At 37.1% G+C, this 15,190-nt stretch overlaps 1 protein-coding gene across 2 annotated transcripts in view; it reads right to left on the bottom strand.

Annotated features, from left to right (window-relative positions):
- Nucleotides 1-15,190, bottom strand: part of ldlrad4a (low density lipoprotein receptor class A domain containing 4a) — a 199,850-nt gene that overhangs the window by 150,665 nt on the left and 33,995 nt on the right. For both annotated transcript variants that reach the window (XM_052022823.1, XM_052022822.1), the window contains one exon: nt 2,478-2,885. In XM_052022823.1, coding sequence (XP_051878783.1) covers nt 2,478-2,517 — 40 coding nt within the window. In that variant the 5' untranslated portion in view covers nt 2,518-2,885. The remainder of the gene's footprint in view (nt 1-2,477; nt 2,886-15,190) is intronic.

Here is a 15,190-nt window from a genome sequence, read left to right as displayed (position 1 = left end):
GTAGAAAAAACATTAACAGGCAGACAGAAGAAAAGATTCAAGGATGTACTAATTTCCTTGACAATCTGTCACATTTCTAATGACACCTGGAAAGCTGTGACCCATGCCCACTCAAACATGAAGGAAGCTCACCACCACACAAACCATCCAACTGCCTGCCCTGTGAGACACCTTCTGTGGAAGTAAGTCATCCTCATTGCCAAAGGGCTACCTAAGCAGAAGTGGCACATGTCTGAGTGTGTCAGTATGTCTGTATTGATGCACCTGCTAAAACATACCCATCAATGAGAGATGTTATTCTCCACATTTATATACAATTACAGTAAATGAAATCAACTTGTTTAAGTCAGGACATAGCAGTATTGAAAAATGCCATATTTTTTGGAACAAAAATGACAATGCACTTATAGTCGATAACAGAAACTGTTAACGTAAAAAATGTAAGAGATAAAAAATCAAAAGAGAACCTAAATCCTAAGATGTGATTGTAGAGTATTAAAACAAGCACAACAGGAAAATCCAACCAACAAAAATCAGCACAAGCCACAAAACTAAAATGATACTAATGAATGCAGCAATATTGCACTGGTTAGTTAATACATTTACAGTAGCAAACACACCATCAATAAATTTATAGAGCCGCAGGCAACAACAAATTGACAAAGTAATGGAGAAATAAGTACTATAAAATCATAAGTGACAAGTACACCAAATCAATCATACAGTGAATCACAAGGCACCAACCAATTAACAATAATTATATAAGTGAATTAATAAAGACTTATGCCTCTCGCACATAAATCAATGTAAATTCCACAACAGTGAATCCAAAAGTTAATGGGGAAGCAGGCACCCGGGAGTCAGTAACTGTTGTGCAGTAGGCATCAGTTGATCAATAAATCAAAACAAATGGAGCTGTGGACTCACTAAGAATTCAATAGGTTAATAGAATAATAGGCACTGGTAAATGAATGCATTTATGGAGCAGCTAACACACGAAGTCTAATTAATAGAACAGTGGTGCACCATGTGAATTAATGAAGCAGCAGCCACCATGTGAATTAATACACAGATAGGGCTAGAGGCACCAAGAATTGATAAAATCACAGGGCAACAATTTAAAAGCTTGGATGATGGGGACCACAAGTTGCTTGAGGGAAAGAAAGATAGCTAAACATGCAAAAGGTAAGTATGGGCAAATGCCTGTAATGTTCTGCAGTTTTATTTCACACTTTCATCACATACAGCTTTTAAACATGCAGTAGACAAACAAAATTAATGAATTTGTGAAATAGGGCACACAAATTCATTTTTATTTATTTTCTATAATATTCAAACACATATTTTCTTAGAGACTTTTCACTTCCAGTCAAAGACTTTCCATTCTTTCATTGGAATTGACGGATAGTCATTGACCTGAAAATGCTTACAGTTTCTTATCCACAATCACTGCCCAATCTGCTGAGACTTTATAGGTTTTCTGTTTTATTTCAAATTTCTGGCATTTAGTTTTATAGGAATTCCTAATTTTCAGGTACTGCAACACCCAAGTCTCAGTACACTTTTATTAATAATCTGTGAAGTTTGTGATGCAGATAATTGACAATTTGAATTTAGTCCTATTTTTAAAAAAATTACTCACACTACTTTGTAGTCCCGAGGTCGTGGAAGAATTACAACCTTTAAATAACTAGATCATCACATCACAATTCCAAGAACAGGTATATCCCTTGCACATATATTAGATATGGATTATGGAAGCTAATGGATCAGCTACTTAGCTAATAATATTCTACAGTTTTGTTGGATAAAAGTTTATGCCTTCACCAGCCTACTTACAAGACCAAGTTTTATTCAACAGTTGAACCTCAGAAACAGCCCATTCAGCCCAGCTGTTGTGCTAACATTTATAGGTCCATGAGCTTTCTCATCTAACCCAGAAAATGCAAAAAACAAATGGGTACATAATTAATGCAAAGACAGCCAGCTATCATAAGAAAATATTAACATGTTCCTTTATTTCAACATTCTGGGACCCATGCTGTGACTTCAAATATTCATAGCAGACCAAAGGAGTTTGCCATTTGGCCCAGTACATTTCTACTAGCTCTTTCAAAGAGTTATCCTATTAGTCTTACTAACCAGCTCTTTCCCCATTGCCCTTAAATGTTTGCTTTTAAGTAATATTCTAATATAGGAGTAAGATAACTCCAGACAAAACTTTGTTTTAAAAAAATTATCTTGTCCTTAATTTGCCAACTAGCTTAATCCACGTCATCAAGTTATCATCCATTTGCTAGATGAAACAATTTCCCATGGATTACTCAGTCAAGGGGACTTTTAAATTCAAAATGCAATCAAATGGCAATGAAATTTCAGTTTTTAAATATTTTTTGCCCATAAGTAATCTAGAAAGACATTGTTTGGTGATCTCCCAATAGGAAATTTCCTACAGTAAATCTATAATAAATACATACCTTTTAAAGCATTTGTAGCTTGAAAACCAGCTTCCTGCATACTGTTTTTCAAGCAATGCTTGCAATTCCAACTTCAACCTGCCCTTACTGGGCAAAACCAGGCAGGAAGCAACCAAGATACTTCCACTGCAGGTCCTGACAGTCCATTTCTAAACGTAGTGCGGTTCATCTGCAAACAATCTTTAGAAGCAAATGTACAAATAAACGAAGTTCCAAACTGATAAGTTTTGTAAGCAGACAATTATCCACTAAACCACAAGAATCTTGCCGTGGTCAATTTGAAAGTCATAGTAGAATAAAGAATCATTCCAACAGACGTCCTTTCATGAAGTTATAGCCACTGTGTCTTCTCCAGGATTCAGTCACAAGCATTTTCCATTCCCATCCTGTGTCGCTTTAGGCAAACTCCTGAAAAATTGAAAACAAATTGTTTTTCATTACCTATAGACATGAACATTAATTTCAGAGACATTTAGATTACAAAGACATCAAAAAAAGCAAATACAAATCTCAGGAGGCCATAATTCAGTTGACTTTGCAGTGCAAGGTAAATAATGGTATACTCATGAAAATGTGACCAGTGCTTAATATTCAATATTAAACCAAGTCATGTACAGGATCTACTAGTTAAGTGGTTTGGTGAGAAATGCAAATTCGCATAGTAAGGATTTTGACAAGGTCCTTCATGGTAGACTGATCCAGAAGATTAAGATGCTTGGGATCGATGGTAACTTGGTTGATTGGTTTCAAAACAGGCTTGGCCATAGAAGACGATAAAGGGCAGTGGTGGAGGGGTGTTATTCTGACTGGAGGTCTGGGACCAGTGGTGTTCCACAGGGATCAGTACAGTGGCTGATTAGTGGCTGTGGATGACACAAAAATTGGTGGAGTTGTGGATAGTGAAGATCGTCAAGGGACATGGCAGGATATAGATCAGATGCATATATGGGCAGAGAAATGGCAGATGGAGTCTCATCCAGGTGTGAGGTGTTACACTTTAGGAGGTCAAATCTAAGGGGAAAGTACAGTTAATGGTAGGATCCTTATGAGCAATGATGTCAAGGGATCTTGGGGTGCAAGTCCATAGCTTCGTGAAAGTGGAACACAAGTAAATAGAGTGGTCAAGACGACATATGGCATGCTTGCCTTCATCAGTTGGAGCATCGAGTATAAGAGTCAGTAAGTCACAATGTAGCTAGAAAAAACTTTGTTTAGGCCGCATTTGGAATATCGTATGTAGCTCTGATCACCCCATCACAGGAAGGATGTACAGGCTTCAGAGAGGGTGCAGAAGAGGTCCACCAGGATGCTGCCTGGATTAGAGTGCATTTGCTATAAGGAGAGGTTGGACAAACTTGGATTTCTCTGAAGCATCGGAGCTTGAGGGGACACCTGATACAGGCTTATAAAATTATAAGATGCATAAATAGAGTAGATAGTCAGAGTCTTTTTCCCTAGGGTAGAAATGTCAAATACTAGAGGACATAGCTTTAAGGTGAGAGGGGGAAAGTTTAAAGGAGACATGCCAGCTAAGTTTTTTTTTCACTCACGGAGTGGTAGGTGCCTGGAACGCACTGGCAGGAGTAGTAGTGGAAACAGAAACAATAGACATATTAGTGGCATTTAATAGGTATGTAACAGGCATGGGAACATGCAGGGAATGGAAGGATATGGATCATGTGCAGGCAGACAGACTTAGTTTAATTTGGCATTATGACTGGCACAGACATCATGGGCCGAAGGGCCTGTTCCTGTGCTGTAATGCTCTATGTTCAGAAATACAAACAGTGCTTTGACTTACCAACCAAATTTCAATATTTAAAACTTTGAAATGAATGACTTCTGCCATGGGAAGTTGTGATCTTAATTTACAATGTACAGAAGAAGATAGTCCAGAAGGTGGAAAAGGAGAGTGAAAAGAACATTAAAGAACACCAACATATTATACTCAGGATCTACATCCAGTATACCCAATAATTTTGTGGTGAATAATTTAATGAATGTATTAAGTAGTTACAGAAAATTCAATCATTGAGCTTCAAACAAACTAGTTATTCCAATTAAACTTTAACAAATGAACTAAGTCATGCTCAGCTCTAGGAGTTTTTTTTAATAGCCTGCTTGAAATAGTTGAGAAGTCAACTCAAATCCAACATAATCAGAGATCTTCACACACAGTCTGTCGAATGTATATATTGGAGTGAATGATCAGAAAAAGAATTCTTCAATTGTTGCTCATAACTCTGAAAGGATTTCCATCATGGACTAACAGTAAAAATGATAAAATCATCAACTGTGATGACTATTGCTGCTGATTACCACAGAAACACCACAAAAATTCAATATTTCAAAGTTGAAAAGCAATTTTCCTTGTATTATTGTCAACTATTTTCAATTATCACAGCAACAGTGGAAACCCATAAGAAGTGCATCAAGGAGGTACTTCTGATCAAGAGGTTTATGCCATCTCCAGATCCACAAAGCTTCAAGTAGTTAAAAAAGTATGCAACTCTAGCTTGAAATTCTGCAGTACAGGTGAATTTAGAATTGCAAATAGACCCACAATCTTTTCTAACTGGATTCTTAACTGGGAGATCATTTTCTACTTAATTTCTCAAGTTTCACTCATCTTCACAGACCAGATCGCCACATATAGTCATAGAGTTGTACAGCCCTTCCACCCATCATGTCCATGCTGACCTTTTTGCCCATCTACACTAATCCCATTTGCCCATATTAGGACTGTATCCTTATAAGCCTTGCTATAAAGTCATGCAACATTAAATATAAAGTGAATACATGATGCTAAGATTGCTTTAGAGATTTGAGTGGTTTTGTATGTTAGTACAAATTCTATATACTCTCCATTTCTTGTAGACACATATAACAGTGAAATTCTGCAAGTACTATTCCAGTTCTTTGAAACAGTTCAACTTCTTTCAAAAGAGCATATTATTCAACTGCTTGTGAACACGTAACTAGATTAATTCAGACAATATCATTTACTTGCACAAATTTTTCCACCAATAGTCATTATAAAATGAAGAAGTGTTGGCTTACTTTTTGCCTTGTCCAGAACAAAGATCATGCCTAGCATTTTTACCAGTGCATGAGATAAGCCAGATCTGCAGCCTACAAATGGAACTAGAGACTCTCTATTTCAGTTTGGTGAAGTAACATGCAGAGATGCATTTCTTCACAGAGCACATTTCTAGTTTGTACACAACTGTGTAAATGTGCATAATTCTTATGAACCAGAACATGGATTAAGATATTCTTTAAAGTAGTTCCTGCTGTAAGTGTGAATGGAATAACCAGATAAACTACTGGAAATGGATACAATTTATATTAAGTTTGTTGGAATCTCATTTGAATCAGATCCACTACTACCTAAAACAAAAAAATCCTACAATTAAATCTACACTGACAGTTGTTTTGTTCAAATTCATACTAGACAGTTTTAAGATAATTTGCCTTTCATCCACTGCTGATAAAAAAAACTGAACAAAAAATAATGAATAAAGAAAGAGGGCAAGTTTAAATTGATGAAGAAACTTGTACCACATATGTACAGCAGAAGTAGTAGTAAAGGTTAAACTATTGATTACAAATGGTTCAATAATCATTTTTAATATGACAAAACAGAATTGCCAACCTTCTCAACAAAAGATGAAATTCTATAGTAATGGCAGAAGCTGAAATCTGAAATAAAAAAATACTGGAAACACTCAGCAGGTCAGGCTACATTTGTAGAGAGAGTTAACTTTTAGTTCCTAGCCCTTTTGTCAGATCTGGGAAAGAAGAATGTGTAGAACTAAGAAGATCTCAGATAAGGTGAAAACTATGTGCCAGTTAAAAGCCTTATGTTTCTTTGCCCGCATTGTGTGTTGCTAATAACAAGGCAGAGATGTGTCCCACAGGCCGGAATGTACTAATAGAAAGAGGAAAAACTACACCAAAATAATGACAGGCAGAAATGGCCAGCTCTGATACAGACATAAAGAAAGAGCAAATTACCTAAAGTTGAAGAATTCAGTATCAAGTCCGGAGGACTACTATGCACCAAAATGAAGATGAGGTGTTGTTCCTCGGGTATGTATTTGATCTCTCATAACATTGCAGGAAGCCATAAAAAGAAAGGTCAGATCGAGGCAGGGAATTAAAGTGGGAGGCAAATGGAAGCTCAGGATTACTCCTTACGAGCTGAATTTGGCTGCTCCTCAAAGTGATTACCCAATTCTGCATTTGGTCTCTCCAAAGTAGAAGAAAACACGTTGTGAACAAGTGCAATACACAAAATTGGATAAAGTGCAAGTGAATCGTTGCTTCATCTGGAAAGACCACGTGTGCCCTTCTATGTTGAGAATTATAGATCTCAAGGAAATGAGATCAATGACTTGATGTTCAATGGTCCAGGAGGGAGATAAGATTATGTGCTAAAGTGCTTCATTGGCCAGGGCATAGAATATAAAGTGTAGGTTAGGCCACAGCTGGAGCACTGTGTGTAATCCTGGTAGCCACCCTACAGAAAGGCTGTGACTGCACAGATTCGGGTTGTTGTGTACGAAATTGTGAGGGGACTGTATGAAAAGAAACTTCTTCCTGTAGCAGAGTCATCTAACACCAGAGGGTGTGGATTGAAGAAAGGGGATAGAAGTTTTAGAGAGGATCTCAGAAAGAATTTTTTTTCACCCAGAAGCTGATTAGAATTTGCAACACATTTCCTGAAGGGTTGTTGGAAGCAGAGATTCCTACAACATTTAAGAATTATCTAGATAAGTACTTGAATCATTGAGACACAGAAGACTACGTGCCAAATGCTGGAAAATGAGAGTAATATATAGGTTATTGATGGTCAGCATGGACATGGTGGGCTGAAGGGCATGCTTCTGTGCTGTACAACTCTATGACCTTTCAAGCCTGTTCTGCAATGTAAATCACAGCTGGCCTGCGCACCAATTCTATATACATAAACCTGCAGTCCAAATGGCTCTAAAATGTGTGCTACTGTTACAGACTAGGTTACTATTGGTGAATGTCCCTTTAAGATAGAGCATAGTGGTGTGTGTGTGTGTGTGTGTGTGTGTGTGTGTGTGTGTGTGTGTGTGTGTCGTGCTTACGTCAACAGAAGATAAAGGACATAATGACGTTGTTGAAGAGGTCAGTCGAAGTCAGTCAGAGGAGAGGGAGAGAGAAAAGAGAGAGAGACACCAGCCTGCTAGTTTCTCTATCAATGGATGAGAAACAGTAACTGTGTCTGTTACTACAATCCATGTATGGAAATTGGGAGTAATCTGGGGGAGTTCACTTTGTTGCTGACCTGTAGAGGGAAACGGGTATTTGTGTGGACAGCCACTATTCACATGCTTTTCGGGGTGAGGAAGTCACTACCGAGTAAACACTGAAGTGTCATTTGGATTCCATCGTGGAACATCTGGATTTCATAATTATTCTCTCTATGTTCTCTACATCTACGTTTTATCTTCAGACAACTGTGGTTGTTGAAGAAGCCTTTGCTCATGTTTCACCTTATGGCTTGCGGAACTGAACTTTAAGAACCATTCCCGGACTTAGAGTTTGGGACTTTGCCACACACACACACACGACGAGTTTAGTTTTGGGGTTAATGTTCAAGGTTTAACATTTTTACTTCTAACATCCTAACATTTTTACTTTTATTTTTCTTATTATCATAGGTAGTTATTAATAAAGTAGTTTTTAACACTGAATCGTGACTCAGTGTGTTTCTTTTGTCGCTGGTTCGTAACAGCTACCTATTCTCAATATCTTGATAACATCAAGCATATCACTGCTCAGCTTTACAAATATGGGAAATACAACCATTTATTCCAACCCTGGGAGTCTGGGTGACATTCTGGTAAACATCCACTACGATGCACTCCCTTCAAGAACAAAACTACGTTTGTAAGCTGTGGTGCCTATTATAGCGAGGGTATTAAAACAAAAAGAGTATATAGAGCAAATTAACAAGAATAAAATCTTGTACATTGGGATTATTTTCACTTGAGATCTTGAGATTGTTAAATGGACTCACACTATTCAGTTTCCTCGAATTGTGACCTGGTTATAATAGTTTCCTCGAATTGTGACCTGGTTATAATAGTGAAGAATAATTTTACCCATTAGTTTGTAAAAGTATGGAATGTTTTGTCACAAGGGATAGTCAGCTTTTGAGGGGAACAAAAACAAGATGCAACCCCACCTGATGGCAAAGCCCAGCATGTGATTTCCAAGGATAAGATGCTTACAAATACATTCAGCCTAAGTACCAAGTGGGAGATTCATTTCAGCTTCCTCCTGATGACCCAACTATCACACATGATGGTCTTCAGCTGATGTGATTCACTCCAAAAGAAACAGTTGAGAGGTATGGGAACCAGATAACTCTTTTTTTGTCATTCTGTCTCAGAAGAGAACAGCACTGGCAACACTGGCATTTATTGTCAATCCCTAAATGATCCTGAACTGAGGTGGTTTCCTAAATTGTATATTATCACTAATTAGAAATATATCATCATATCTTCACCCAAATCCTGGAACTCCCAACCCCAGAGGTACTGCAGCAATTCAAAAATATGGCCCACCACGACCTTCACAAAGTAATAGGTAATACACGCTGGCCTTCCCCAACAGACCCTTTCTGTGAAAAAAATACATTGAATTATTTGAATATATGAGCATATTATCATTAGTTTAGATTGCTGGGACAAAGAGCAGTACAAACAGAAATATGCCAATGGTTGTATACTTGTGGTACCATGTAAACAGAAGCTGTGAGCAATGACTTACTTCTGTTATGAAGCCACAAAGAATTTTCAAATGATTTCATTAATAGGTACATTGTCCTCAAAGTATGACACTTACAATGCCACCTGAATATTATATCACTTTACTGAAGTGGGCAAGCATTAAATATATGAAAGGCACCCTTCAACGTACTCTCCATTTATTTAAATTTAATATAAATTCGTTTCAGAGTTATCACAGGTATTCAGAGCATAATATCACATATCACGACACCATTGTTATTGGACGAATCACGGGTGGTAATGAGTCAGCTCACCAGAGCAAGACGGGACACTGGTTGAGTGGTGCTGCAACAATAACCTCTCACTCAACATCAGTAAAACTGAAGAGCTGATTGTTGACTTCGGGAAGGGGAAGAAGGGCGAGAATGCTCCAGTCTGCATTGGGGGGATCGGCATCGGACAGAGTCAGCAGCTTTAAATTCTGGGGTGTTAACATATCAAATGACCTGTCCTGGGCCCAGCACATACACGCATTCACAAGGAAGGCACACCAGCATCTTTACTTTCTTGGGAGGTTCGGCTTGTCACCGAACACTCTAACAAACTTCTATAGATGTACTGTTGAAAGTATCCTGATTGGCTGCATCATGGTGGTATGGCAATTCAAAGGCGTAGGAACGCAAGAAGTTGCAGAGAGTAATATATCCCTACCCACCATTGATAGTATCTACAGGAGGTGCTGCCTCAAGAAGGCAACATCCATCATCAAAGATCGGGCCATGCCATTTTCTCACAGCTACCATTGGGCAGGTGGTACAGAAACCTGAAGTCGCACATGACTAGGTTCAAGTATACCTACCACCCTTCAACCATTCAGTTCTTGAACCAACCAGCACAACCCTAATCACCAGAGTTTAGCAACACTATGACCACTTTGAACTAAAATGGACTATGTTTTAGCTGTCCTAATTGTTTTCTTTCTTGTAAATATTGTGTATAATTTGTTTGTTTTTCTTGTGAATGCTGCTTATATGACACTATGTGCCTGTGATGCTGCTGTAACTAACTTTTTCATCGCATACATGTACTTGTACATTCGACAATAAACTCGACTTTGACGTAAATTTTGAGCTGTAAAAGTTTCCATGCAGTTGATGCCTTGTATTCATCTTACCCAAATGACTCACTGAAATGTAATAAACCATTTCTAATATCATGAAGAATAAATTTAGTTACAATAATTGGAGACTGGAGATCCAATGTAATGCTAAGAGGAGGTTTTATTATTGGAGGTGCTGTCCTTCAGATTTGATATGAAAACAAGTACTGCATACACCTTTTCTGATGTTTCACGTGAATATTCAAGATACCCTGGCGCTGTTAAGAACAGGAGCTCTCTACTTTGCCCCAGACTGCCAAATAAGAGGTAAACTAGACATGGCTGTTTATGTCATGCAGAGAACAGCTACAATTGTCTATGTAAGTGAAATGCACTTCAAAATAACTGCAAGTGAATCACATTAAGCTGTTTCTGAAGTACATTATATTTTATAGAGCATGGTTTGCAAGGACATAAAACTATTAAAATGGATTTAAATGTTACTATAGTTGCTTCAATCATTCCCTTAAAATGAACCACATCATCTATAGACTCAAGTTATAGGTGCAGCAGTATATTTATGGTACTTGAACAATCCATACATAAATTCAAATCCTAGCATGGGAAGTTGTGAAATTGATTTCACCATGTGTCACATAATTTTGGAGCGGCATTATTCATAAATGAGGAACTCGGGTGCAGTTGGCCAACATTGCAAACATTCAGCACAATTTATTTTGAAATTCATCCTGATGTTGAGTGCTTCTGAACAATCAATTCTAAACCTATGGACACTGAAAATACTTTAAACTAAACCAACTCTCAGCATACATAATTCTTTTCACGCAGCAGAAGGTTCAATCATTGATACCACTATCTGCCAACCACCATACAGATGCTGGAGTTCACTTTGTGCAGCACCTGTAATAGGACAAGTACACAGTTTCTTTTCTTTTTCAATCTTTTTATTAATTTTCATATTAATACAGATTAATACATATAACCTCAGTAACTATACACATAATACAAAGAGATCGGGAGGACAATAACATATATAGTCATAAAGAATAAAAAATATATCCTAGGCCCCACAGTTTCTTAGTAAACGAATATATTACAAAAATAATCAAAAAGAGAAAGTACACAGTTACAATTTCAATCTCAATCACACAGCACATTTCCATTTCTAGGTTATATTAAAGCTTTCAAAAGATGTATTTTATTGTCATTCTTTCAATGCAATTGATCAACTAAAGATGGCAGAAATCACTACTACATTGTCCAAGATTAACAAGAGCTATTATGTTACTTTTATACTGCTAAAGAGGAAGACCAGAAACTACATTAAATTATTAAAAATTGAAATTATGTAGTTCTCAAATTTGAGTACAATTTAGGTGTTAATTAATATTTCTTTCTTGTACAGGAAGTGTGAAGAAAATAAAGTGCAGCTGTTTTTAAATAAATTATTTGATTTAAAATATGATCTAAATAGAAAAAATAATTCAACAAAATGTCCCGTAAATTTATCACTTCTTAGAAACAGATTTCCACTTTTTTTTTTACATACATAAACACACCTCCTTAGTTAGACATTCTTAAAAATGTCTAAGAAATTTTGGCACAGGTTGGTGGACAAGTTGTTCCACACAGTACATCATAGTATACTAGTTGTCCAGAAACAGGAGTTATCATAAATTGTCTGATTCTATTCTTGAACACACTGGCAGCAATTTAATTTGACTTCTTGGGCATGTCTCCACCAATGATTATAAATCAGTGGAGTTTATTGACTCTAGAGAGAAATGTCCAAGTTGTTCTGGTTGGAATTTAGAGAACAATAGGGCCTGCACATAATTCAGACATTCAAGTACAGGCTGCAGATGGTATACTGAGACATCCTGTTCTGATCTAGGGATAGCTAAGTATAGCCAACTGAACCCAACTAATTGGGTTTTCCTTACTTATGCTCAGATTTCAAGGGGAATATCATTTTTGTCAATTTCAGATATTTAAAAAAAATCAATATCTTTTGTTGGTATTTCTAAAATTAGATACTTTTCTGTTTTGAGTTTAGGTTCTCTTTTTAGACATTATGTTTTAGTTCATCAGACCTTCATCTTATGTTACTAAAATGTTTGAATGGAGTATAAAGATTGTCATCAACAATGTGATCAATCTTTCATTACTTATTTTCTACATCTTTAATGCCATACCTTTAGAAGCACATCTCCACAGATAACATTCTTTGGGAATAAGGAAATGATTACTGAACTTAGAATATAATAAATTGCAAATAGCATGGAACTGCAACTCCACACCTAGAAATAGCTTGCATGAAGTTTTAGTTACAACATTCACACAAAGAATAACCTTTTAACTATATGTATGTGGATGCTTTTTTTCCCCAACATACTATGAGCAAATCAAACTTGTCTATTTCCTTAAGTCAAAAAAATCTCTTTTCACCTCTTCTGTTCCCACCATCTAGGGACCCTTCCACTCTTCTTTCAGTATTTCAAAGGGACGATTCCCTTTATGACTCCCCATTAAGGACATGCCTTCCATGGCACTTTCTCATGCAACCACAGCAGATGCAAAATCCTATCCTTTCACCTCTCCCCTTCCCACCACCAGGGGCCCCTCCCCACCTCTTTCAGTATTTCAAAAGGGACTGTTCCCATGGCAAAGCCCTGTCCCACTCTTCCATTCCCACCAACCACTCCCCATCCTACAGCACTTTCCACTGCAACTCCTGTCCATCCATCTCTTCCCATCCCATCATCCACATAAATTTTTCACCCATATAATTTTTTTCAAGTGAAGCAGCGATTCACTTGCACTTCTGCCAATCTAGTGTTCTGCATTCAGTGTGCATAATGTGGTTTCCTCTACATTGGAGAAACCAAACACAGACTGAGTGACTGCTTTGCGTAACACCCATGTTCAGTCCACAGGGGTAACCAAGCTTTAATTCTCCATCCCATTCTGACTCGTCTGTGGTATCTCGCACTGTTGCAACAAGGCCCAACACAAGGTTATCTCCTTTCTGGGCGTGTTGCAAACTCCCAGACTCAATATCAAATTCTCCAACTTCAGATAACTCAGTTTTTCTATCTATATCAGAACTGGCCATTTTTGTTGCAAGGAATCCATCTTTGATATTGGCTCAGTTTTGTTTTACTCACCATTAGCAAACACCAACTTTCTACTTGAAACACATCACACTTTTTTGTCACTCTCTAACTGCCTCATTGACAACCCATCCACACAGCAACCCTGGCGTGAACTATTACAGATATTCTGTTTGTCCTACTCATCTTTCCTGCAACTTTTTTCTTTCTTCCTCAGTTCTGAGGAAGGATCTTCAATCTGACTCTTAAACTCTGTTTGCCTGTACACAGATGCTACTTGACCTGTTGAGTTTTTTCAACACTGTTTTTGTTTCACATTTCCAGCACTTGAAGTTTTTTAATTATCATCTTTGAGAAATTGGACATGGCATATTAGACTTGTAACCAAATCTGGTATTGCCTGACCTCATCTTTCAATTTCTAGAGGAACAACAAACATTAGTCAGGAACGGGAATTCAGATGAATTCTCGTTGGCAAATTAAATGTTGCAATTTGGGAATTGTTTATTTTGGTGGAAGGAGTAAAAGCACTAATTTCTTGGAACACAACGAACTTAATAGTGTAAAACATTAAAGAAATTTGCAAATGGAAAGATAAAAGATAGCAACAAATTTACACAGAGTAAAAAATGTGAAAATCAAACTCAGGAATCGTATGAACAGTCCGTAAAACAGCATTCGACAAAAAATACTGGAATAGGGCAGAAAAGATTTACATGTACAACTGCAGGAAAGGCTGAGACAGCTGGATCTCTTACAGGACCACAGAAGCAACTTATCTTTAAAGATGTGATTAGATCAACTTAGTGAGAGCAAGTGTAGAACAAGTGAACGTAAATGAAAGCTGGGCATCATTCTGAAGCTGGACTATTGCATAGCATGAATCTCATGGAATGGCTACAAGCAAAACTAGCAGAGATAGTGATAGACAAAATGCATGTTTCCCATTGCCACTCACTCTGCACTCACTGCACCTTCTAAGAGTATCCTTTTGAAATTTCATTCAGCTAAAAATATTTTAACTTTCCTCTCTCCTTAATTCATCATTCCTTGCCAAAGACAAGCGACTTTTCTCTTCTTGCTTGAACATAAAAAATTAAAACAGTAGGTTCTCGCAATCAACATCACTCCCTCTATGAACACCAAAATCATTATTATTCAATCATTTTGCTTTGTGAAGCTACTTTAAAAACAATGCATTTATATTAACAGTGATTACATTTCAACAGAAATCCACTAGTTCTAAAGTATTGGTTACATGACTGTTGCTATTATTGTTGGATGTGAAGTACGTTCAAAATGGATGACCTCCCTTCTTATATTTTTCCCCACATAACATGCACGAATTCCTTCACAGAAAAAATACTTATAGTTGCTTTTTTCTCCATTCAAAGAAGGAAACAAGTGTTCCTTTCTTGTAACTACAAAACTAAACATTGGCAATAGAGTCAGTCCTTAAGGATATCCCTAACCATTCTGGATTAGCTGAACCTAAAATACAAACCAGTGTTCGTATTTTTGTTTTATTTTATAAAACATCATACTGAACAACTTTAATCACGTGCATTTAGTTTGCGTGTTTCACAGAACATCAAGAACTAATGCCAACTACTGTATACCCTGCAAGGTGAAATACAAGTGGCAAGTTCATATTGTGGTAAATTCATGTATTGTGGTAAATTCAAATTCATGGTAAAAAGCTGTTTGTCA

This window comes from Pristis pectinata, chromosome 9, assembly GCF_009764475.1.
Source record: "Pristis pectinata isolate sPriPec2 chromosome 9, sPriPec2.1.pri, whole genome shotgun sequence".
NCBI lineage: Eukaryota > Metazoa > Chordata > Chondrichthyes > Rhinopristiformes > Pristidae > Pristis > Pristis pectinata.
Note: the sequence above shows the minus strand (reverse complement) of the source record. Positions and strands in the feature narration are given on the sequence as shown.